Here is a 26,867-nt window from a genome sequence, read left to right as displayed (position 1 = left end):
AGTAAAAGCAATAGCTCCGTTAATCAGCACTGAGTGTCGTCTGGAAGTGGAGAGCGAACTTCCCGCGGCTCTCCATCCCCAGCCCACTGCTCCGCTCCAGCACCCAGCACATCCCGCTCTCTGCGCGGGAGAGGCTGCAGCAGGGGCCGCAGGGAGGACTGCCTCTGCCCGGGGCTAACAGGAACGTAAGATACACAGAGCCTCGCGAGTTTCCCTGTGTGTATCACCCTCTCTCTTCTGGAAACTGCCACCGACCTCTCTCTCTCTCTCTCTCTCTCTCTCTCTCTCTCTCTCTCTCTCTCTCTCTCTCTCTCTCTCTCTCTCTCTCTCTCTCTCTCTCTCTCTCTCTCTCTCTCTCTCTCTCTCTCTCTCTCTCTCTCTCTCTCTCTCTCTCTCTCTCTCATTCAATTCAATTCAATTCAATTCAATTCAATTCAAAGGGGCTTTATTGGCATGAAAGTTAAATTAAACAATGTTGCCAAAGCATCACAATACAAAATAATTAACAACATTAACAGACATTTCAAATGTTTACATATTATTGATGATATATATATACAGTGATACAATTACATTTCAACACGTGTGTGTGTGTGTGTGTGTGTGTGTGTGTGTGTGTGTGTGTGTGTGTGTGTGTGTGTGTGAGTCTCATTCACTGTCCCTCAGGTTGTGGCATGTGTATACATATTGGGCAGCAAGGTGTGCCTTGTCTCCTTCTCCTAGGAGTACTCTCAGTCTTGAGAGGTCATCAACCTCCTTGAAACCTGGGATTACAGAGTTCAACTTGTTCCAATAAATGCTCCTTACTTCGTTGAATGTTTGGCACTTCAGGAGGAAGTGCATCTCTGTCTCAGTCTCACCTGTCGTACAGTGACCACATGTTCTGTTCTCTTTTGGTTGCCAGGATCTTTTGAGTCTTCCTGTTTCGATTGCCAGTTTGTGGTCACTGAGCCTGTACTTGGTTAGGATCTGTCTCTGCTTTCTATCTCTGACAGTAGAGAGATACTCTGCCAGCTCATACTCTCTGTTTAGAGCCAGGTAACATTCTAATCTACTTTGGCTTTTAGTTTCTTCTTCCCAATGTTGTAAATAGTTGTCTTTACATTGTGTTATAATGCGTTTGACTGTGATTGGTGTTTGGAGAGCAGTGTTGTTGAGAGACTGGTCAGAGTGGCTCTGAGAGGGGGCAGTTAGCCTCAGCACCAGCTGACATAGGGGACTCTTCTCTGGGGTTAGCTCTTGGCTTTGGAGGGCTTTGGAGTGGAGGGTGTCTCGGGGGCTGGATCTAAGGTGGTTAAAGAATGTCAGTGCTCTCTTTTGAGTGTTAATGATCAGTGGGTATCTGCCTAATTCTGCTCTACATGCATTTGTTGGTGTTTTTCTCTGAACACGTAAAATGTATCTGCAGAATTCTGCATGGAAAGACTCTGTTGGATGTTTGTCCCAGCGGGTATAGCTCTGGTGACTGAGTGGACCCCATACTTCACTACCGTACAGCGCAATGGGCTGGATCACACTATCAAAGATTTTGAGCCAGATTTTAATTGGAATTTGGACATTATAAAATGTTCTCTTAATTGCATTAAGAGCTCTTCTGGCTTTTTCTTTGAGTGTATTCACTGCCATGTTGAAACTTCCTGATGCTGTTATGGTTAAACCGAGGTAGGTGTAACTCATACTATGTTCGATGATATGATTATTTATGGTAAACTGGTATTTGTTCTCCTGACATCTGGGGCGTTTTTGGAAAACCATGACATTAGTTTTCTTCATATTGACTGCCAGGGCCCAGTTCTTACAGTACTGGTCTACTATGTCCAGCTGTTGTTGTAGTCCTTGTTCAGTAGGAGACAGCAGAACAAGGTCATCAGCATAAAGCAGACACTTCACCTCTCTCTCTAGGAGGGAGAGGCCAGGAGCAGCACAGTGATCCAACTGAACAGCAAGTTCATTTATATATATATTAAATAAAGTGGGACTTAAATTGCAACCCTGACGAACACCTCTTCTCTGGGTGAAGAATTCAGTTTGTTTGTCTCCAATTTTAACAGCACACTTATTCCCTAAATACATTGATTTAACCAGATCGTACATTTTGCCCCCTATACCACAATGTAGAAGTCTATAATAGAGCCCTTCGTGCCAAATAGAGTCGAAAGCTTTTTTGAAATCAATGAAACAAGTGAATATCTTACCATGTTTTGTTTGGTGTACATGTTTGTTAACTAAAGTGTGAAGGGTATATACATGGTCGGTGGTGCGGTGTTTTGGAAGGAAGCCAATTTGATTTTGACTCAAGATGGATTGTCGGTTAAGGAAATCTTGTATTCTTTTATTTAGAATACTACAGAATAATTTCCCCAGACAGCTGCTGACACAGATGCCACGGTAGTTATTAGGGTCTGATTTGTCTCCACTCTTATGAATGGGGGAAATGAGCCCTTTGCACCAGATGTCAGGAAAACATCCTGACTGCAATATGATATTGAACAGCTTTAATACTGTACCCTGCATCTCTGGGGTGCTGCATCTGAGCATTTCGTTTTTAATGTTGTCTGGGCCACAAGCTTTCCTTGGCCGGAGAGATTGTGTCTGTGTGGTCAACTCTTCCCAAGTCATTGGGAAATCAAGGGGGTTTTGGTTGTCTTTAATAGTTTCTTCTAATGTTTGGAGTTTCTCTTTTGTAATACATTGATCTGAATTCATTAGATTTATTGGTATGTCTTTGTACAAACTTTCAAAATGTTCTCTCCAGATGTCACCGTTTTGGATGGGTAATGCTTGCGGTTGTTTTGTGTTGAAGTTGCTCCACAGATCCCAGAATTGATTTTGATCAATGGCTTTCTCAATATCCTCAAGTTTCATGTGGGTATAATTTTGTTTTTTGTTCCTTATTGTACATTTATATTTGTTTAAAAGGTCATTGTATCTAATGCGTAAGGCTGGGTTGTTTGGTTGCCGATGTTTTTCATTTGCTATTTTTCTCAGGTCTTTTCTGATGGTCTTGCATTCCTGGTCAAACCATTTGTCAGCGTTTTGCCTTTTAACAGGCTTCCGCTTTTGTTTTACAAGGTCAGCTTTAATAGCTGCCTTGTGAAATATCATATTGATATAATCAATGGCCATGTTTACACCATCTTTGGTAGGAACATATTGATTTTGGTCAAATAGTGACATGTCATTCATCAGATCAGGTGAGTTCAAGGCCATGGTGAATTTGTCTCCACTGTCTGGGGCCCATCTGTAAGTAGGATTTAATGTATACAGCTTACTGGGTCCCCTTGTTGTGTCACTCATTGGACCTGAGACTTTAAAGAACACATTGATTTGGTTGTGGTCTGAAAAGGGGGATTGCTGTCTGACAGTGAATGCACTGATAGTGGAGGGGTCCATGTCAGTGATTGCATAGTCTACTACACTAGACCCTAGAGCTGAGGAGTATGTGAATCTCCCTAAAGAGTCCCCTCTGAACCTCCCGTTCACTATGTACAGGCCTAAGGCCCGACAGAGATGCACTATCTCTTTGCCATTCTGATTGATTTCAGAGTCAAGGCTGTTCCGATGGCTGACGGTTGGTGTGGTAAACAGGGGGGGCTCACCAAATACATGGTGGCTGCCCTGTGGGTCTATGACATCAGGTTCAATTCCTGTTCGTCCGTTCAGATCTCCAGTTAGAAGCACATTTCCCTGGGCCTGAAAGTAGGCTATTTCTGAATGGAGAGTTTCAAAAATGTCTTCTTCAAAATAAGGAGAATCTACTGGGGGTATATAAATAGCACACATGTATAGATTCCTGTCAGTTATGCCCAGGGCTTGATCTAACCTTAGCCAAATGTGTGATTTACCTTGTTTTACTACTGAGATCTGATGGCAAAGATCTCCTTTATACCACACCAAGATCCCCCCCGATGTTCTGCCCTTGCGTATGTTTTTTGATTTTATAGAGGGCACCATTACTTCATTATAACCTGGAGGACAGTGAGTGAGCAGATCATTTTTACACCATGTTTCTGTTAATATAATTATATCAACATCTTTGATAGATTCTAAGAACTCTGGATTCTCACTCTTAACCTCAAAGGTTGAGGAGTGGAGTCCCTGAATATTCCAACAGCTTATATGAAAAGAACGCATCTTTTAAAAAATACAAAACAATCAAAATGAACCTGTATAGTGAGACAAATATATAAAAAAAACAAAAAAAAACAAAACAAAAACAACAACAAATAAAACAACTATTTTCACTAATATTGCTATTGTACTGATTACTACGATAACATATAAATGTAATGTCTTAGCTGGACAGAAGTCGGGTGCACAGGGTGTGCAGCATCATCCTGATGTCTCCCAGTTCAGAGGTAGCAGGGGGAGGGAGGGTGGCAGCAGGCTGGGCTACAACTGCAGCATAGCTCCGCTGCTGTAGGCGGGGAGGGAGACAAGGAGCAGCTGTTGCTGCATATCTCTGCTGCTGATGTTGTGCAGGTGTTGAGCTGGGTGAAAGCAGCCTCCTCTGGGTGTGTTGGGGGCGTGGCCAGGCTGAGCTGTTGTGTCTCCTCACAGCAGGGGTGGTGATCCTGGGGTGGTGATGGGGAGGAAGCGGTGTGGGAGGGTCTATAAGGCCTCTAGAGGAGGGGGTGGGAGGACTGCGTCCCAGGGCTGCATCTTTGAGGGTCTTTGCAAATATCCCCACCCTCTCTCTGTGTAGGTGGAGTCCATCATAGAGGTCCCAGGGGCCAATGGTTGAGTGGAGGGCCAGGTGGACATTTGGTAAGGTGGCACATCCTTTTCTGATCTCCATATTAATGTCATGGATGACATGAGGAGGGGTGTCTGTCCTTGGCAGCAGGGTGGAGACCACAATGCGGGTGTCAGGGAATTCCTTACTGGCCTGCTCCGCCATTTTCCTCACTGCCTCAGCAGTGTCCCTACGGAGGGTGTGCAGGTCATTTGTTCCCGTGTGGATCACCAGGTACTGAGGGCTCCTGAGGGTCTCCTTTTTCAACAGCTTCATGGCCTGGCCTGTGGTGCTGCAGTGTTTAGACAGCACCTTTTTATCAGGGAAAAGCTTTCTTGGGTCCAGGAACTTCCCGTTTGAGTCAGCCAGCAGGACCACTTGTGGGTCTTGTTCTTCCTGCTGAGTAGAGGGAGGCTGGGATGGGCAGAGCTGGCTGTGGGCAGCTGGCTGTGTGGGTGTATCAGGACGGGCCAGGGTGTTGTTGGGCTGGGTGCTGAGCAGAGAGGGTGGGCCAGGGACACTGGCAGGAAGAGTCTGTGTCTCTCTACTCGTCATTGTGAGGACTGATGAGAGTTTCTCTGTCAGGTGCTGGACCTGCCTGGTGAAGCTCTTCTCTCTACACTCAGCATCCTCCCTCACCTTGGCTAACTGAACACGGAGCACACTGTTCTCCTGTTTGAGTGCCTCTACACTTCCTCTGAGGTCAGATGCCAAAGCCTCGTTGTCGCTCTTGAGCTGCTGGAGGTCCTCTTTAAGCTGCTGCAGAGTGTTGTCTGGGGGACCAGACTGCCTGGCCTGGGTCCGCTCTTTGAATTCTGCAAAGTCCAGCTCCAGCAGGGCCATACTCTCCTTCAGCCGATTGTTGGAGCTGGCCGGTGTGGGAGGGGCAGAGATGGACAAGGTGTTGGGGTTCTCTATTGGGCTCTCATCACCTTCGCTGTCAGAGGGGACATCAGAGGGGACATCAGAGGGGACATCAGAGGGGACATTGATCCTCTTTGTGTCCACCTCAGCTTTCAACAGGGGGAATGCCTCTTGGAATGACTCCAGGTTGGCTTCATTCCCTTGGACCATGACCTTTCCTTTGGTGTAGTATGTGATGGTGAGCAGAGGGTCATCTTTGTCAAGGTGTTCATCTTTACAGATTTTTAATCTGCCTCCTGAGCCGATGCCCTCTCTGGATACGTATGCATAATTCCTGCACAGAGTATCTTTCCAGATGTAGATGGAATCAGTGAAGAATATGAGGTTGTTCTTCTTCCTTCCTCCTTTTTGTTGGGCATAGTCAGTGAAGAGGACCTCTGGGTTTCCACACAGTGTCTTCTCCTTGTGTTTGTCCTTCGCATTTACACTCTTGCATTTAGCAGGATATTCAATCTCTCTTCCCTCTGCTCTGAGAGCTGAGAAGTTCTTTTTTGCCTGCTGGACAGTTTCCATGGCGACCACTTGTTTTGTTCCAAAGAGAGGCTAGGCTAATTAATTAGCTTACAAATACTTTTCTTTTCCTTTCTTTTTATCTTCATGAAATAATTCACAGTTTATAATGTTCCTCTACCTTCTTTGGTGCAGCTCCTTCCAACAGTGGCAGGTAACAGCTCGCAGCCCACAGCTAGCAGCCCACAGCTAGCAGCCCACAGCTAGACGGTTGACAGTTGTCAATTGGTAGTTGAAAGCTAGTTTGTAGTTTCAACTAAAAAATACATCCAAAAATTGCGTTTCTACCTCTGGTTTCTGTCGATCAATGTCGTTAACTCTTCTTTGGAGTTAATTCTGCAGATTTTCCTATAAAATGTCTCACTTTTTAGGTCCAATTTCGATTTTTTGTTCAGGAGCTCATTTCTGATGCAGCTTACTCAAATCAAAACAATTAGCTCTGTACATTAGCTCTGTACAGTCAGAGTGAGCTGATTGTTTGTTTATATGCTCTGAACTCACTGGGCAGGTTAAATGAGGGGGTAGATAAAGCTTATTATGCTAAAGGACCAATGATCTCTTAACATGGCCTCATGTTTAGTTTCTACATAAATCCAGTTTATTTAGTGGTCAAGAAACTAATTGCTGTTCATTCCTGGCATCATAATTTGTTACCATTGTGTCTTGGGCAATATCATGCTTACATGTAAATGTGTCTGTGGTTAAGTGCAAAAATAAAAAGCTTACCCATATTTGAGTGCCTTTGAATATGCACTTTTCTTTTACAAATGTACATAGAAACTGCGGAAAGCACCACTCCTGTGTGAGAGAAGTGGCAGAAGCATGCAGGCCCTGGGTCTGTGTTGCCACAGGGGAAAGTAGATCCCCGGATTTCATCATTGTGTATTGTCTTTATTAGGAAATACTCTCCCTGAAATAGTAAAACTTGGTAGGGGGAAAAGTAATTGTATTGTTTTTTTTAATGCAGTAACAAGGCTTTGGTTGTTATTGCCTAGGTCTTGCTAAAAAAAAAGGTTACATTATTTGTCAGTAAACTTGATCAACACACCTCACTAGTTTCCCTTCCTTTGTTTGTGGTCTGTTCTCACACTTGTGGGAAGTCCCTGTTGTACTGGAGTGGGTATGCTTTGGTCTTTAACCATTTTTTTGTATACCTAACAATTGTTGTGCAAAGCAAAATAAGCATAGATACTAACAGGAAAACCCCTCTGCATACTGTGCCTTCAAATGTGTGCTCAATGGAGAACTGGATTATCAGAGTCATTATAAAATGACTCTGATTATAAAATGCAGAATTTCACTGTTCAAGTGAAGTGTCATGTGATAGGGCCTTGACAATTCAGGGGAAAAAATGTCTGACTGATAAGACTCAATCTGTCCTTCCAATGGAAAAGCAAAAACAGCATTTGCAAACATGGCGACTTTAAACATTCTTAAAGTCCATTGGTGTGGAAGCTAGGCGTAAACGTAGCAATAGTTTTGAGTTTTAAACTAAGATGTAGATTGTAGCTTGTAGATGTAGCTAACCTTGCAGTGATATCCAGAACAGGCTCATCTGAACACACAAGAGGCCTGTTTGCATGTGTTTTGAGATTGAGTTGCCAGTTCATGCAGGGATGTGGCTGTGGTGCAGTTGGCTATTGTGATCAACAGATCCGCCTTGACTCCCACTGAAGTCAACGTGCCGCTGTGTCCTTGGGCAAGACACTTTACCCTCATTTGTTCCTGTGGGTATTGTCCACAGTACTGATGTATTACATTTCTGATATGTAGTATGCAATGTAAAGCGCTTTGAGCACTTGGAAAAGCGTTAAATAAATATCATGAATTATTATTATTATTATTATACAATACGAACTCATTGTCCTTTGAGTTCACTGGCCAAGACTTAACATTTCTGCATGAACCAAAGTGGATCTGGCTTGATCAGCTTTAGTTTTTGTGAGGGCAGGATAGTTGGTAGATTCACACTGTGTCAGAGGTGACATCTGGACTTCAAGCCATTACCATTAGCATACAGATGTTGCTCCCGTTACCTGGGGGTGGGACAGCCATGCTGTCTTAGTGATCAAACAGGTACAGGGTTGTAATTAGTACCCCAGTTCCCCCCAGGACAGGCCACAGGGCTTGGGGGACGGACTGATTGTTCTATGTAATGCTTGAGCTCCAAAAAGGGCGTGCACCGCCTCGCTGCTTTGCAGTTTTAAGTCGTTACCTCCTCTGCAGATGGACGCAGGAGATGTATGGTGTTCTTTGCACCTCAGGGCACAGGAACGCCTCTGTTTGGAGAAACACATGTCACTCAGCCTGAGCTTGACCTCAGTGGCAAATGGGATACATGTCCACAGTGTTATTGGAACATTATTAGTTGCAGTTCTATATATCTTTTAGGTCTACATTAAATGTGACAGCGGTATAGATTCTCAGTTATTCTTTATATATTATTTTATGTTTTGCCTCTTGATGCGGAGCACACATTTCTGTGGTGTTTTTACACCACACTGTGCATAGAAGTGGAACAGTGAGGGGAGGGGGTTTGTAATCATTAGCTCATACAATATATGATTTCAAAGGTTTAATGTCATAAACACAACTACAGTGTAGTACATTAAGACTTTTTAGTAAAATATATTTCTAAATCACTCCTAGATGTCTTTTGGATCATGGTTTGGAATAAAGCAATATCCTTCCTGTGATGTATGATGATGATCACTTGTTGCAGGCTACAGTACTTTATTTTTTAGTCACATCTTGATGCATATATCACAGTTTGGAAAAAAACGGTCTAAATTATGATTTTGTTGAAAATGAATATGCATTTGGAACATGAGAAAGGCAGTTCCTCTGGAGGGAACTCAGGGATTCTAACCTTTGCAGACCATTTACATGCACTAACACCTACAGAACACACTACAGGAGAGGGAACCCCCGAGAATAAGGCCCTAATAAGATCATGATTACATTTTGACAACTCAACTCAGCCAATATCGGAGGCCAAACAACAACTCTAGGTATCCTAATTTTGAAATGTATTTTTCCGTCTGCCACACAGAGGCCCAGCTTATTTGGATGTGCTGTTTCATGTACATCCTTACCTGGTTTACACACACTGATAAGAGCTCATGGCGCTCTACTTCAAAGGGAGATTTTCTTTTTGGAGAAGATGGTTGTTTAGGGCAAGGACTGAGGTGCAGATTATAGGGTTGAATATACATATTCACTTTCAGATGTGGAGTGTGTGTGTCAAAATACTTGTCTCTGAACTTTCCTACACCCACGTCCCAGTTCCTGTTGTTCCTCCAGTTTCCTTGGGCGGCACTCACTAAATGGTAGCTCAATAGACCACCATGACTCCACAAGTATGTTGCTTCCAACCACAGTTCTAATTATCTTCAACAACAACAAAAAATAGACCAATATTGAGTAGTTTTTCCTCTTGCTTTTCTGGAAGGTTTTAATTTTGGCTTTTGCCTTGATGTTAGAAAGCAGTTGATGCTGTGGAGCCGCCCATGGTCTGCCTGTCTCTAAGCAAACACGTAGTAAGGCTGCAGCTGTAACAGTAAGTATTGTAGTGGGGAGTAACCACAGTGTTTCAGCAGCTTATGTGGGGTCACACTTTGAATAGAAATGTATTCATATTATATTTGCAGGGTTAAATTAACCAGTTATTTCATTTGACTGCTGATGAATTCAGTCTTTGTCCAAAACCTTTAAAAAGGAAAAGGAAGCTGCACTATGGACAGTGGACCAGGTGATCCCGGCATCTCCTGGTAGTGGACAAGAATATCTTTGTGCCTCCTGTTGGTGTCCAGGATGATCCTGGCCTCTCCTCCAAGTGGTAGGGATTACCTTGAATGACCTCTCCTGGTAGTGTTGGGCATGATCCTGATCTGACCTGTGGTGGTAGTAGACAAGATGTTGAGGCACAAAGACTAGTTTTAGCTCTCAACAAATTTTTAAAGTGTATCTTACATCTTATATTTTACTAATCACTCCCTCCTCAAATGGAAATATGTGTTTTCATAAATGGTGACCAAACCGATTGAGACCCACTGAGATAACTTAGACTAAGTTAACTATCTAAAGACTCCTTAACCTCACCTGAGCTGTAGTTATCTCTCTGTCTGACAGCAGAGGACTCTCCTCCACCTTGTTGTTGAAACAGCTCCTTATATCTTTTAGAGCAGCTAGCTAACCAGATGCTAACAACAACAATACAAGTAACCGGTGCACGCTCTCTCTCGCTCGCTCGTGCCACACATACACACACCCTCCCGAGCTTGAATGACACACAGAGACCAATCGAGGGCTTTGATGTATAATTTGTATGACAGTGGCCATGTCGGCAGCCCACATCACGTAGACAGACAGTCCCCCTGTGTGAGGCAGACCCCCATTTGCGCAGCGTTGCGTTCACAATACATACAAAATAAAAAATCCTCCCGATGGCCAGTACGGGCCTGCCTAGTACATACAGTGGCATTGTCTCAAGATTGACCAAAATACACTTTTTTTTTACAAATCCACATAACAAACAATCAAAAAGGGTCACCACTTATTATTATTTATAATTAATTTGTTATTAATATTAATTTTTTTGGTACCTGGCTGGCGCCCCCTAGCAGCGGCGCAGTGCCACCGCTATTTGTATATAGGGGAAACACTGTAACAGTGGGATATTACACTGTGCTATTTTATCATGCAGCAGCAGGGGCGGACTGGCCATTGGGAATACCGGGAGTTACCCCGGTGGGCCGGTGCTGTGTGTGGGCCGGTGCTGTGTGTGGGCCGGAGGGCCAAAAAAAATAAATTAAAAAAATTCTTTTTTATTTTGCCTAAATCCTACAGGCCCACATTTGGAAGTATTCCGGCCACTCCCTTTTTTTTGCTTACCTAAATCCTACCGGCCTACATTTGTAAGTGTTCCGGCCCAGCCCAGCTCAGCCCAGCCCAGTGGGGTGTGGCCCACTGGGCTGGGCTGGGCCGTTTTGATAGGTAACCTTTGTTCTATCTATCAGTTTCAATTTCAAACATCAGGCCCGTAGCAGCTGTCAATGCGCAGTGAACGATCAGGGGTGAGTGAATGAGAGACCTAGCTGGCAGTTGCTTACAGATGGATAAACAAGCTCCAAAGCGTAAAGGCGTTTTTGTATAGTTTGTGTATACAGTATAAGCTACAGTACTGTAGCAAGCCCTGGGTTCAGAGGGAGGGGCTTGCAGAGGGGAGGGGGGGGTTGGCAGTGAAACAGGGTTCAGGGGGAGTGACTGTACGGCTGTACAGCTGTACCCGTAGGATAGAAAAGGAGGAAGTGACGTCTGACTCAGAGGTCGCGTGGCTGTGGAGAAGAACGTGTTGCCCAAATTCTGTTACTGAGTTTAGGCTAGTTAGCTAGCAGGTTTATTGTTTTGGGTGCAGTCACTTTTGCCTCCACTTGCTGTTCAAATAAATGTTGAAAGAAAAAGTAAATCTGTTTACAGTTCTGTTTTATATGGGTGTTGAAGAAGAATTGGGAGGGATGAAACCCTCTTTAATGGTCACACATGCAGAGCAATCAGCACACACAGTGACATGTGTTCTCTGCATTTAACCCATCCTAGTACCAGGAGTCTAGTACTAGGAGCAGTGGGCAGCTATTGTACAGCGCCCGGGGAGCAATGGGAGTGAGGGGGGAAGGGGGATGTCCGGTGCCTTGCTCAAGGGCACCACGGCAGGGCAGGAGGTGAACTGGGACCTCTCAAAGTAGAAGTCCACACTCCAAATGTAGGTCTGGTCAGGGACTTGAACCGGCGACCCTACGGCTCACAGTCCAAGCCCCTACTGAGTGCCATAGATTTAGTCCCTAATTTTGCTCTCAAAGTGCACCAGATTGATGAATTTAACTTCAACATTTAAAAAAAAGATCTTCCCGAGGGAGCTTGCCCCCCGGACCCCCCTAGAGGTGGTGAGGTCCACCACCTGCCCATACCCCCTGTTAAATTGTCTCACCCACATTGAGGATGCTTCCTACGCCCATGTTTTATTCCATGAGTCAAGTCAGGCAAATTGGGTCCAAATGTTATTGCATCAATGATCTGTTAACATTAAAATCACTAAATATATGCTGTAACTATTTTGCTCTCGGCAACTCAAGGGCTCAGGTAATGTGATTACTATATGAATAATTGTCCAAAATAACATCAAATGCATAGGGTTTTTTGTTAAGTAACATACTTTCGTCGCCTGCCAGCCGATACATGCCGCGCATTAAGTGGGCCTGTCTGTCAATTAATCCCCGGGCCACTTTTTCCCCCCAGTCCGCCCCTGTGCAGCAGTAGGCCCCAGCAGCAGCAATCAATAACATGGAAGAGTTGGGTGAATGGAGGCAGCTCAGGAGTGCGAAATGATTGCAAAACGCTAGATATATCAGTCAGATACCTGTTGTTGTGCTGCATACACTGGCATGTATGTGATTGTTTGATGTCCCTGTAGGCATTTCTCTGCTACAACAATGCAGCTGTTCCTCACAGTACTGCTCTGTGTTGGAGAGGGCTTTGGTAAAGTTAAGAATCGTTCACCATGTTTTTTCTTAATCGTGTTGGAACTTAAACGGCTAACCTTAACCCTGGAGATGTAAGCGTACATTGAATTGTGTTCATTTCAATGTGCTAAATAAATGACAATTACATATGTTAATACTATTTTATTTACATTATTTTCAACTGAGTTTAGAGCAGTGAGTTATTAATTATATAATCAATTCCACAAAATAGGGCTAGTTACCTATTTGGGTTGCTCACGTCAGACTGCTTTGTATTTGTCATGTCTGAGCATGTACACACAAAGAAGCAAGAGTGACACTTCAGCTTTTGCTTTCAGGATGGTGGTTCCGTTCAGTGAGAAGCAAAGCACTTGACATCAAACTCTCCTTCTCTGTTTGTCCTGTCATTACCACGATGTGACTGTAAGGCACTCAGTCCCAGTGAATTGTGCAACTCAAACCCGCAGTATTTATTATTGGTGAATGGCAGAATGTTGCTGGTAAAGTTTCAGATAGTAAGTACAAATAAATGTTATAATTGAAACACAATCAGACATGAAACAGTGTCTGTAATTGTTTTGTGCTGGAGCCATACAGTTTTTTTTTTAAAGAGGCTTTGCAAATAAAATCTGAGAAAAATATTTTCCCATTATTTTTAGAACCTTTTCACATTCTTACACTAACACTTACCTTCAGTTTTGTATGCAGTTGATTGGATAGACATATTTATGTACCCTCTGCGGTATGGCACAACCAGCGCTTTAACCTTTCCATCACAGGCCTTGTGTGCTTGGTAGCAGTGGCGTTTTCTCCCGGAGGCCAAGGGAAGCCAGGCGATTTGATTGGACACTGCCATCCAATCAAATCACATCAACATCATTTTCAATACTGTAACTGTCATCACCGCCGTTAGAAATTATCAAGCAAATGAAGCATTATGGAGGGTGGAGATTTGGCGTACTTAATCAAACATAACTTTACTAAACTTCCGCTAAAGCAGCAACTACAAATTAAATCAGATGACAGGCCAATGCCCGACAGGCCAATGCCCGCACTCGAGCTGTGTACACAGAGGAAAAAGGGAGCGAATCGGACCTTCAATGAGGACAATCATGTCCGCACGGAGTGGCTAACTGGAAGCGCTAAACTTCAGCGTCTATTTTGATGGCCATGTCTTCTTTTTGACAAGGATTCGTGCTCCCTGAACAATCCTTTGGCAACTTCAGGATTCACCGACCTTGCCAACCTGTCACGTGCAATTGAGAGGCACGGTAAATCCAAACATCCCATAGATTGTGTGATTGTCTGCATACATTAATAAGAAAAATGCTTAGATTAATAAGATGAGAGTTTCAGCTGGAGAGTGCGTGCGGACCTGTCGGTTAGATAAAAGGCGTGTGCAAGTCCTGCATCTGTGTCATACAAATGTGTGTAAAATGATATCGGGCGCTGTAATCACTCATCTGGTTAAGTTATTGACCCCCCCCCCCCCCCCGACCCAAAAAGATGGGCTTCCCCTAAATTTTTCCCCACGCCACACTACTGCTTGGTAGTTTTTTGTTAGCTCCCTTTCCTCTTCCCTTGCTTCGTCTTCTTCTCTGTATCTTTCCCTGAGCTCTCCTGTCCTCTTCCATCCCTATGTTTGAGAATTGATCCTTCTCTATTAAGTTTAAACAATAAAGGCAAAGGATGTGATCACAACAAACAAGTAAAAGTCAGCCCTAAAAAAAAGGCTGGACTGAATAAACTACTGTGGTTAAACAATGTGCCTACCATTTCAAACGCTTCAAGATGTATCACTTTTTAGCCCTGTTTTTCTATTGCACTCATCTAAAGGGTTGTTGTCCTGTCCCCACCAAATTTTACTTTTGGTAACACTTTATATTAAGGTACACAAATTAACCATCAACTAGTTGTTAATTAACATGCATATTAGCAGTATATTGCCTCTTTAGTAGTCATTATAAAACACTTATTAATGCCTTATTCTACATGACCATATTCTACAAGTAATAAGCCATTAGTTGAGAGTTTTTCCTCAATAACCCTCTAATTAGTGCTTATTTATTGAAAGTAAGGAAGTTGTTGAACATGAGTTTTGGTCTTAATATGCTCTGCTCAATATGGGCCTAATAAGGCAGTAGTACCACAAGAATAGTAATTCTCCCATAATAACACTTAACACATATGATCTATTCTTATGTAACAAGACATGAAACTATAAGTGTTAAGTGTGTCTAAATAACTCAAAATTAGGTATTTCTATCTAAGAACATGTTCCCTATTCTAAAGTGAAGTCTTGTTCATAACCAAGAAGCTAGTAGTTTGACTCTAATTGACCTGAACAGGTTCCCTATTCTAAAGTTGCCTCCTCTTCACACTTTGTAAATACATTATAGCACACAACTACGGAAATTAACCTCAACAGTTCATGAACAAAGTAGGCACACCTTCAAATATCTGTTTTTATTAATGAACCACTATAGAGAGGTTAACTGCACTAAAAGGGATTCTTGGTAGTACTTCCATTTACTGCCGATGGGGGCGCTGCATAAATACGTAGCCTTGATTAAAGCAAACAGAAGAAGACGACATGTATCAACAAACCTCCGCAGCCCGGACTTGAACCGGAGCAGCGGAGGAGTGATGAGGTACAGTGGGGCAAAAAAGTATTTAGTCAGCCACCAATTGTGCAAGTTCTCCCACTTAAAACGATGAGAGGCTTGTAATTTTCATCCTAGGTATACCTCAACTATGAGAGACAAAATGAGAAAAAAAAATAGAGAAAATCACTGTCTGATTTTTAAAGAATTTATTTGCAAATTATGGTGGAAAATAAGTATTTGGATGAACAAAAGTTCATCTCAATACTTTGTTATATACCCTTTGTTGGCAATGACAGAGGTCAAACGTTTTCTGTAAGTCTTCACAAGGTTTTCACACACTGTTGCTGGTCGTCCTGGTCCCTTTGCAGAAAAACAGCCCCAAATTATGATGTTTCCACCCCCATGTTTCACAGTAGGTATGGTGTTCTTTGGATGCAACTCAGCATTCTTTTTCCTCCAAACAAGTCTAGTTGAGTTTTTACCAAAAAGTTGTATTTTGGTTTCATCTGACCATATGACATTCTCCCAATCCTCTTCTGGATCATCTAAATGCTCTCTAGCAAACTTCAGACGGGCCTGGACATGTACTGGCTTAAGCAGGGGGACACGTCTGGCACTGCAGGATTTGAGTCCCTGGCAGCGTAGTGTGTTACTGATGGTAGCCTTTGTTACTTTGGTCCCAGCTCTCTGCAGGTCATTGATTAGGTCCCCCCGTGTGGTTCTGGGATTTTTGCTCACCGTTCTTGTGATCATTTTGACCCCACGGGGTGAGATCTTGCGTGGAGCCCCAGATCGAGGGAGATTATCAGTAGTCTTGTATGTCTTCCATTTTCTAATAATTGCTCCCACAGTTGATTTCTTCACACCAAGCTGCTTACCTATTGCAGATTCAGTCTTCCCAGCCTGGTGCAGGTCTACAATTTTGTTTCTGCTGTCCTTTGACAGCTCTTTGGTCTTGGCCATAGGGGAGTTTGGAGTGTGACTGTTTGAGGTTGTGGACAGGTGTCTTTTATACTGATAACGAGTTCAAACAGGTGCCATTAATACAGTTAACAAGTGGAGGACAGAGGAGGCTCTTAAAGAAGAAGTTACAGGTCTGTGAGAGCCAGAAATCTTGTTTGTTTGTAGGTGACCAAATACTTATTTTCCACCATAATTTGCAAATAAATTCTTTAAAAATCAGACAATGTGATTCTCTGGATTTTTTTTTTTCTCATTTTGTCTCTCATAGTTGAGGTATACCTAGGATGAAAATCACAGGCCTCTCATCTTTTTAAGTGGGAGAACTTGCACAATTGGTGGCTGACTAAATACTTTTTTGCCCCACTGTATCTAGAGATCTGAGTCCAGCGGGCTGCTTGTGCTTCTGTTCTCCAGGGAGGAGAGCTCCAGAGGCTATACTTTGGTTTAAATTGCGTGAATAAACTAGCTAGAGAGCTAAAGTTAATTACATTCATCCGATGTCAGAAGGATTACCTTTTAACACACGTTGTAATGCTTTTCTTTCATTTCAATCGGAGTAAAACATTGAAAAACTAACATTGTATTGTTTTCTTTTTACACTAACTCAGATATAATGAAAAGACTAGGTCAGTCGAAGCTCAGCTTTGGTAAGGAAGAGACAGGACAGGCAGAGAGAGAAAGAGAGAGAGAGAGAGAGAGAGAGAGAGAAAATGATGGAAGTCATGGAAGTCAGGGAGGAACTGCAGGTACAGTCACACAAAAGAATGTAGGCTTAATAACCCCATCTATCTATATATATATATCTATAACTTAGTCTTCATTTACAATATAGACAATAGGCATAATTGTAAAACAACATACATCTATTGCAGTTATGATGTCATAATAACATACAATTGTATAAACCACAATTTGCTTACATCTTTGTTCTCTTTTGAGAATCAAACAAAACAGATTCAAATAAAAAAAAGAATGCAAGTGAAATGAACTAAATTGCTGAATTGCTTTTAATTCACTGGCAGGAGCGACAAGTGAGGAGGAGCAAAAAGTGAACAACGAGGGAGAGATTGAACAAAGAGAGTAGAGGACAGAGAGAGTAGTGAACAGGAAGAAGACAGAGAGACTAAAGAAGATGGAAGAGAGGCTGCAGGTTATGGAAAGGAGAGAGACATGGAAAATGAATGTTGACAATGTGTTGTGATCATTTTAGCCTCTTCTGCATGTCCTGATCATTAATAGTAACAATCAACTGATTCTCATGTATTAAACTTTCAAAAATAATGTACGCTGACATTGTCAGCCCACTGGCATGGTTTGAAATCAATATATTATCAAATGTGTGACCCCCCACAGGACTTAAAAAGCACCTAACTAGATCATGAAAATCTCAAAGATCTAGGGGGGTGTCCCCCGAACCCCCCTAGCATGTTTGGACCTCGGTATTTAGGAAATCCTGGATACGGCCCTGGGTGTACTGTTCTCTCTATGTTGTACTGTCTCAGTGTGAACAGAGATTAAACAGCCAGCCAAACTCTTTTGAGAGCCAGGGATGCTCCTTTATTGACTTATTTGCAATCCACGGACATTCAAAAGGAGTGAAAAGTTACAAGTGTAGCATACACAGATTAACACATAGGACAGCTAAATGTAAACAAGGTAAATGTAGCTAATGCGAGCTGTGCAATAAGCATGTATACAGGCTAGTATGGCTAATGCTAGTGTGCAAATCGGAAAATGTTTGTGCGTATTTATTTGCTCTGTCCTACGTAAGCAACCTTCCCACGTGAATCCTATGCAAGGCTTTATAAATGAGGCCCCTGATGTTGATGGTACAAGCAACCTTCCATCACACACATCAAAACCATACCTATTGTGGAGCTGTCCCCTGATTGGAAAAATTAGTTTGGACAGAACATTGTGGCTTACAAAAGAGCCAGTTACAGCACAATAATGCTGTCACCAATTAGAGTTGCATGGGCCGCTCAGAGGCAGGCGCTGCCTATTGTCCTGCAGATTACGCACTCCATCAGAAACACACACACATACACTCTGCCAAATATACTGATGGAAGACTCCTAGCATGCATTTACTTTGCTGTGTGACAGTAGCATCAGAAACTCCCGCTGGATGGAACTTTTGGATTTGAGCCTTTGCAGACCATTTATATGCACACAAAGAACACAATAAAGGAGAGGGAACACCACAGAAAACAGAATAGGGCCTCTTTAACACTAACTTTGAATTCACTTTAAGAGTTTTTTAACACTGATTGCTCCTGACCAGTTGTTTTATTTTTGCAGATGGAAAAGTCACTTTGAATGCCCACAGTTTTAACAAGATGTTGAGAAAAGGCTACACAATACTTCTGCTGCACTTACAAACAGTTTGGGGGTTTCACAGGATAAAGATAAAAGTAATGGTCACAGGGAGGAGTCAGTCACCCTTTGTTGTGTTACATCCCAGCTTCTCTGTGCTTTGTGTACATAGCTTGCCAACTGTTAGAGCATGTTAGTGCATATGACTCCTGTGTGTAGCCAGTTCATGCCAGTGCTCTGCATTGCTCTGACAACACCCAGGGCCAGTTTGGAGCTAGTGCCCGATTAAGAACCGGTTCTTCCTGTATCCACGGCAGTGGAGCTGACTCTTGGCCCCTAAATAATTGTTCTTATCTGGCCCCACTCAACTGCCCGTCAAGAACCAAGAACCAAATACGTTGGGGCAGGGGTCATAGGCGGCGCGTGAGGTTCAGGTTTGGGAAGGCTAAATAACTTTTTTTACCTGACGCTGCCCGCCCCCGGCATCTATAGAAAAGAGATCAACTCAGGGAAAGCACCGCCTGCTGACCAATCAGAGCTCAGTGCGCGGAGTTTAAATCTATCAAGTCATATTACAGGATAAAGGAAATACAGTTTAAACTGCCGTATGCAGAGAAGACGCCGACGTGTCGCACTTATCATTCATATCACACTGATATCACATCATCGATCATATAATATCACAATATTTCCTTATCTGAGTCAGCTTCTCGAGCCTTATCTGGCCGTGCAACACTTACATTGGCACATACTGTATGCAGAAGTATTATTTTAAGCAACACATTAGGCTGACGAAACACTCAACTCAAATGTAATTAAAGTCAGATCCACTCGTGTCTTACTGTAGATGGGGCAGTGATATCATAAAACTGTTGTACGCTTTCAAACACTCTGTAGTTTATTAACCAGTTGTTCTTCACCTTGCAGGTGCAACTACAGTGGGGCAAAAAACTATTTAGTCAGCCACCAATTGTGCAAGTTCTCCCACTTAAAAAGATGAGAGAGGCCTTTAATTTTCATCCTAGGTATACCTCAACTATGAGAGACAAAATGAGAAAAAAAAATCCAGAAAATCACTGTCTGATTTTTAAAGAATTTATTTGCAAATTATGGTGCAAAATAAGTATTTGGTCACCTGCAAACAAACAAGATTTCTGTCTCTCACAGACCTGTAACTTCTTCTTTAAGAGCCTCCTCTGTCCTCCACTTGTTAACTGTATTAATGGCACCTGTTTGAACTCCTTATCAGTATAAAAGACACTTGTCCACAACTTCAAACAGTCACACTCCAAACTCCACTATGGCCAAGACCAAAGAGCTGTCAAAGGACACCAGAAACAAAATTGTAGACCTGCACCAGGCTGGGAAGACTGAATCTGCAATAGGTAAGCAGCTTGGTGTGAAGAAAATCAACTGTGGGAGCAATTATTAGAAAATGGAAGACATACAAGACCACTGATAATCTCCCTCGATCTGGGGCTCCACGCAAGATCTCACCCCGTGGTATCAAAATTATCACAAGAACGGTGAGCAAAAATCCCAGAACCACACGGGGGGACCTAGTCAATGACCTGCAGAGAGCTGGGACCAAAGTAACAAAGGCTACCATCAGTAACACACTATAACGCCAGGGACTCAAATCCTGCAGTGCCAGACGTGTCCCCTTGCTTAAGCCAGTACATGTCCAGGCCCGTATGAAGTTTGCTAGAGAGCATTTAGATGATCCAGAAGAGGATTGGGAGAATATCATATGGTCAGATGAAACCAAAATACAACTTTTTGGTAAAAACTCAACTAGACTTGTTTGGAGGAGAAAGAATGCTGAGTTGCATCCAAAGAACACCATACCTACTGTGAAACATGGGGGTGGAAACAGCATGCTTTGGGGCTGTTTTTCTGCAAAGGAACCAGGACGACTGATCCGTGTAAAGGAAAGAATGAATGGGGCCATGTATCGTGAGATTTTGAGTGACAACCTCCTTCCATCAGCAAGGGCATTGAAGATGAAACGTGACAGGGTCTTTCAGCATGACAATGATCCCAAACACACCGCCCGGGCAATGAAGGAGTGGCTTCGTAAGAAGCATTTCAAGGTCCTGAAGTGGCCTAGCCAGTCTCCAGATCTCAAGCCCATAGAAAATCTTTGGAAGGAGTTGAAAGTCTGTGTTGCCCAGCGACAGCCCCAAAACATCGCTGCTCTAGAGGAGATCTGCATGGAGGAATGGGACAAAATACCAGCAACAGTGTGTGAAAACCTTGTGAAGACTTACAGAAAACGTTTGACCTCTGTCATTGCCAACAAAGGGTATATAACAAAGTATTGAGATTAACTTTTGTTATTGACCAAATACTTATTTTCCACTATAATTTGCATATAAAGTCTTTAAAAATCAGACAATGTGATTTTCTGAATTTTTCTTTTTTTTTCTCATTTTGTCTCTCATAGTTGAGGTATACCTAGGATGAAAATTACAGGCCTCATCTTTTTAAGTGGGAGAACTTGCACAATTGGTGGCTGACTAAATACTTTTTTGCCCCACTGTATGTGGCTTGTATCTTGGATTATATGTTTAAGTAATGGATGTTTAGAGTTCATATTTGTCTAATATTAGTTTACTTTTCATGAATGAAGTATGACGCTGCGCTGTCAGTACTCTTGTCCCTGTTTGTGATTGGTCAAATGTAACTAACCCCGCCCCTTTCACGTGAACGCGCTCTCAGCTGGAGAAAGAAACCCTGGCTTGATTTACCGAGTTGATAACCAACGTCGTAGGACCGCTTAGCGAGATCTCGTTTGTTAGGGTTAGTTAAAGGTCCCATTTCGTGGCCATTTCCAGTGATCATAATTCCATTGTTGAGGTCTACTAGAATAGATTTATATTGTGCAATTTTCCAAAATCACATTGGTTTCTCATACAGCATCTCTGTAAACTACGTGTATTCACTGAATCTCACTGTCTGCCTTTAACGGCTGATTGTAGCTCCAATAGCTCCAGCCCCCACCCTCCCTGTGAGCACAGTGTGCTCTGATTGGTTGGTCCACGTTGTGAATCGCGCTGAGCTCCGTGGAGGTGTGGTTTCCTTTTTTAGCGATACAAAGCCAAACTCACCCTGAGCACACACAAAGTCACAGCCGAAGTAAAAAGAATAAGTGTGGCTTGATATTGAGTAAGAAAAAGGTTGATAAACGCTGTGAGAATGGGTCTGCAGAGAGGAATTTCGCCGCGATCCCAACTGTTATCAGCCTGCCGCCAGGGAGGAGAGATCAGCAGAGCTGCCTGCACTGAGTGTGTGTGTGAGGAAGTCCGTGGATTGGTCAATTTGGACCAATCAGCGGGGGCTTAATGTAACGGCTCCAAGGATTGGTCCATTTGGTTCCGGGAAACGCATGACATCATGAGTTACCCGGAAGAATCAATGGACAGTGACGTATCTCCAACGAGGCGTTTTGGGGAGGTAGTTAGAGTGTGTTAGAGTTTTACTCGCTACAGGGTGTGCTTTAAGGGGTTTGACTCTGCAGACCGTTTACATGCAGAAAAACCTTCATAACACACAAGGGGACGGGTAATAACCGGAAAAGCAAGAAATGGGAGCTTTAAAGGCCCAGATACACCGGCCCGAAATCAGCAGTAAATGGGAGTCGGGCCGAACATGAGCGTGGGCAAGCCCTATTCGGAGTGGTGTGCGCCGCGCCGTCGGGTCTTTTCTGCCTACCTGACGCGAATCGGCGTCGGGAACACCACCGGAAGTCGGATAACACTGATTGGCTGTTCAGCTAGCGAATCAGTGCATGAGAAGCGTTAACGGAAGTGAGGGAGGTAAACAAATGATTTAAAATGGAAGATGGAACACACACGGACGGCTATTTCACCTCATCGGTTTATAGAGCTCCTGTTCGTTCATGTTTTCAATGGACAAGAGTGAAAATGGAAAGAAACGCTGTTTGTTTATATCACGGAGTCTGTTCTTCTTCTCTGTCTTCCGGTTGTTCCGGTTGTTGCCTCTTTTGAATGATGAATACACACTACCGCCGCCTGCTGGTAAGGAGAGTTATTGCCACTCACGCATGAGCAGTTCATACGTGCTCGGCTCGGATTTGCGGTGTGTTCCAGCGCGCGAAGTCGGCAAATACGCAAGAGTCCGGCGACGCAAGAGTCGGTGTCGGCGACTTCTCAGGTGACTGACCGGTGTATCTGGGCCTTAAGATAACTCAAACATATCCAGGGTATGTTGAACTAGCTTCGTAGTGCACAGGTGGCTGCATAGCAGCGCTAATGTCAAAGACACAAACATTATACATTATATTTGTATTTTACCAGGATGCAGTGACACAAATATTTGGGAAGGCTTAGCCTTCCCTAGCCTACAGTACCCGCCGCCCCTGGCAGGGGTGCTGAACAAAGTCACTAAACGCCTCCACACACTTATAAAAAACACTTCTATAAAGTGAGGCAGCACTAACCAGGCATAGTGTGATGCCGTTTGTTTTTACCTTACTTTTAATGACCATCCGTTCGCTGTTATTCCCCATTTTGAAGACCAGCACACTGCCCCAATTTTTTTTTATTTTTTAGAGCAACTCTCGGTTGGAATCAGTACATGGGCTACACAAGTAAAATCATAAAGAAAAATCACCTGTCTAATACCAAAGACACTCACCTGTCTAATACCAGAGACACTTTAATAAGGGCGTCGTGATGCCAAAAAGCGTAAATTCAGACTGACACACATTCACTTATGGAGGGGGGAGATCCGCATCAGTTGCTTGGGTGACAGTGAGACAGAGCATTACTGCTTTCCATCGGACGCTGCTGTCAGTCAACGTTCGACTAAACTCTGCCGTGAGTTATCGGTAGACTAAACTCCGGTGGACGAGCAGAATTGCAGTGGTCGGTAAATGCAGCTGAACCACATTAATAAACAATGAAGCACTGCACTCTGGGAAAGAGTATTACGTTGGAGAAGGTGTTTTTTTATTTCATCTGGCTTCGTATGATTCAAATCAAATCAGGTTTTATTTATAGAGCACATTTAAAAACGATTTTTACATGTACATGTAATAAAAACACTTAACAATAACAGCAAAAGACAATCATTTACAACAGCAAATATAAAAACAAAACACAGGGAAATATCAGGAGTCGTACGTACTCAGCTCTGACTTGAAGTATCATTAATAGCAACATGAGTCCCCCGTTGTTGTTGTTGTTGTTAGCGGTGTTCGGGAGAAAATCAGCGATGTAATGATGTGTGCCAACTAGCTAGGAACTAGGAAGACACACTTTCCCATTTCCTTACATTCAATACACATACCAGCTAATACTAGCTACCTTACGTGTTCCTGTCTGTATGACACTTTTCGTGATGTTGGCAGAAAATGACGAGACAATTTGCATTAGACAATTTTTGGAGTTTTTTTCCCAATTGCATGAGGGGCAACTTTGTTTTTAACATAGCTCTGATTCACTCACCATATCAACAGTGACTGACATTCATAGTGTTTATATGGAGAATAGTGTCTTACCCTTCAGTACAGGCCTTGTTTTTCCATGTTGTGTCTTGAGATTGCGGTGCAACTATGACGTGTCTGGTTCACACTGTAACTCAAAATCTTTGTCCCGATTATCACGCCAGCAGGGTTGCGCTCGCTTTTGTATTATACCATTGGCTGAGTGTTAGGATAGCTCAAGGTTATGGTGAATTGTGTCTGCTGGAGTGCAGTGCAAATTGCTTCAATAGTTCATTGCACTTATGGACTCTATATATACTTCTTTTTTTTTTTTAAGAATGTTTTGGGCAACCAAAGGTCATTACAGTTAAAATATTGGAAATGTTTCCATGTTTGATCGAACGTTCAAACCTAGTGTCTAAAGATTCAACGACAAGCACGTACCTTTCCTGTTGGCTCTGACCTTTGATGCTTACTGAAATGAGTGGGTCTGTGGTAGCTTACGATCAGCTTGCAGGGCTGAATGAAACACACTTTTTCTCTTCCTTTTGTCTTGATAAAAGGATCATTTTAGTTGGGGCAGGGATGTTGTGAGGTGATGACTGGGAATACATTTCACATGATTTGACCACAGACGTGGAGATCATGTAATTATGAAGGGTGCTAATGATGCTGGAGCCACAGGGGAGATCCATGAACATCCTGACATCTGATGTCAGCTGCTGACCACTGGTGTGAATCCCAGCTGGACACTAAGAAAAAGAACTAGAAAAATACTGTGCGGAGGGAAACTTTAATTAAAGAAATACAGACAAAGGCATGGGGAAGTAAGTGTAAGCTTATATAACAGACATGTTAGGACCACCCTTTTAGACAAGGACCCCTTTATGTTTACTCAGATGGCAATCAAACATGTCTGTGTCAGGTCTGATGTGCCCTGTAGCTTTTATTATCTCATTTATATTTATATAATTTCATGTTCTCAATAATCCTCTGGTTTATTATATTGATACTGTACATACCAGTGTAGACTTTCATTTACATTGTCATGAGCAGCTTGATACTGGTTCAAATCTAGGAAGCTGATAAACTGTTGATATGATAATCCGGAACGTGTTTTTGGCCTGCCATCAACTTGCTCATGGAATTAACGTTAACCTGTGGCATTTTACTAGGACTGCCAACTTTTTCATTTAGTCTGGAGAGATATTCAGTCGGGGACAGCTCTGAGGGCATCCCACTCAGACCTCCAGGAATGTATTTTAAAACTTTCATCTGTCAAATTTATAATTTTAAGAATGATTGGATGAAAAGCAGATCAATGAAAAATGATGAATGAGTATGGATGATAACACTCTTGCCAAGCTCTAGATATTAAAGTCTGTATAATGCTGGTTTATCATCCGGAGTTCACTTCAGGTAACAGTGGGTAGTGTTTCACTCTGAAAGAGTAATACCATTTCTGTTAGTTGAACAAGCATTGACCTGGTCTCGGATGTACTGACCCTTCACCTCTGAAGGCACAGCTTGACTCAAATGTTGCATTAAAGACAAGCTTACAGTGTGGTTTGATGGCAGGCTGCCCTCTCTTAGGTTTCAGAGGAATGCAGCATGAAGCCATGGAAAAAAAAGAGTGACTCAGGCAGTTCTTGTGAGCGTTACCCAGCTTTAGGTATAGTTTTCCATAACCCTCAGGCCTGTCTTCGTACTCTTTTTCCCTGGAAGGCCTTCCCCTGGAAATCAGGCCTGTGGCTGCATTCCAGAGTCCTACTCTCAAATTAGACTTTGAAGTAGACGCGGTCTTCTTGACCGCGGGTGAGATCCTGCAAGTATCACCAATGTTAACATATTGTAGAACTCAATCAGGTTAACAGTACACACTAAATAACTTGTGTTCAGTCAGTGCAGCGGACTGTGTAGTGCACCTTTAGCGATCGGATCATAGATCCATATATAAGTCATTCCTTCATTATAATTCTAATGGTCTCTTTCCGTGATCCAACACCCTGCATCTCTAATCTCACTTCCTGCTATATCATTATTGATGAATGAGTCTGTTTAAGGTCAGTGGCTAGGAGCATCGTTTTCAAACGTTTGTGGTGTGTGTATTTACTTGTGGAGATAACCCCAACAAAGCACTAAGTCTTTCGCAAGAAAATGCAATGCCCCATGCAGTGTGATTGGCTGTTGTCATTGTTTCGAAACTGGCAGGAATGAGTAGGCAATTTCTTTCAAAGGTTTTAATAACTGCAATCAGCATGGACTGTGTAGAATATCTTCTACAGCATTTTTCTCGCTTTTTGAAGAAGAATTTGGGATTAAACACGTTGGTTACTCACCTAGCATAGGTTATTGTAAAAACAGAACAAATGAATTGATTATGCATGAATTCCAGGAGAACATAGATTACTGCTATCATGTCAGACACAACCAATGTTTCCTTAGGCGCGTTCACACCGCAGTACTTTTCCCACTTTAGTTCCGATATAGTTCCGAAATGTCTCGTTCACACCAAAAAGGGCCCCTTTTCCGTCCCTGCTAGAGAGCAGGTACTTTCGTGGGAGAAAAAGGTTCCTATGTCTGATTAGCTGGGCGGATTGCAAACCACGCCCCGTAAAACTCCAACAAAGTTTTGTGAAGCCGCCCTTTTACAGTAGAAGCTGCTGGGGGTCCCAGCAGCTTCTACTGAAGCCAGTCCCCAAATCCGGGGACTTCGGGTGGCAGTATACGCCGTGAAGTTGTTTGAGGCCTGCCAGTAAACCCAAAGCAGAAGAAGAAGTGAGGTCAGCGGCTTCTTTTGCCTAATCCTCCCTCAGGGACTTATTCCGGTGTGAACGCGATCTGTAG

General features: G+C 43.0%; 3 protein-coding genes across 3 annotated transcripts in view; 2 read left to right on the top strand and 1 right to left on the bottom strand.

Moving 5' to 3' along the window:
• The window catches only part of LOC307028389 (uncharacterized protein), a 361,942-nt gene that overhangs the window by 191,728 nt on the left and 143,347 nt on the right, over nucleotides 1-26,867 (top strand). The gene's annotated exons all lie outside the window — the stretch shown is intronic.
• chsy1 (chondroitin sulfate synthase 1) overlaps nucleotides 1-26,867 on the top strand; it is a 52,921-nt gene that overhangs the window by 22,867 nt on the left and 3,187 nt on the right. The gene's annotated exons all lie outside the window — the stretch shown is intronic.
• The window catches only part of lrrk1 (leucine-rich repeat kinase 1), a 186,442-nt gene continuing 168,280 nt past the window's right edge, over nucleotides 8,706-26,867 (bottom strand). Inside the window, exon 39 of the mRNA XM_079663356.1 lies at nucleotides 8,706-10,064. Within this exon, the coding sequence (XP_079519482.1) occupies nucleotides 9,860-10,064 (205 nt within the window). The 3' untranslated portion in view covers nucleotides 8,706-9,859. The remainder of the gene's footprint in view (nucleotides 10,065-26,867) is intronic.

This window comes from Notothenia rossii (assembly GCF_949606895.1).
Source record: "Notothenia rossii genome assembly, chromosome: 2".
In the NCBI taxonomy this organism is placed as follows: Eukaryota; Metazoa; Chordata; class Actinopteri; order Perciformes; family Nototheniidae; genus Notothenia; species Notothenia rossii.
Note: the sequence above shows the minus strand (reverse complement) of the source record. Positions and strands in the feature narration are given on the sequence as shown.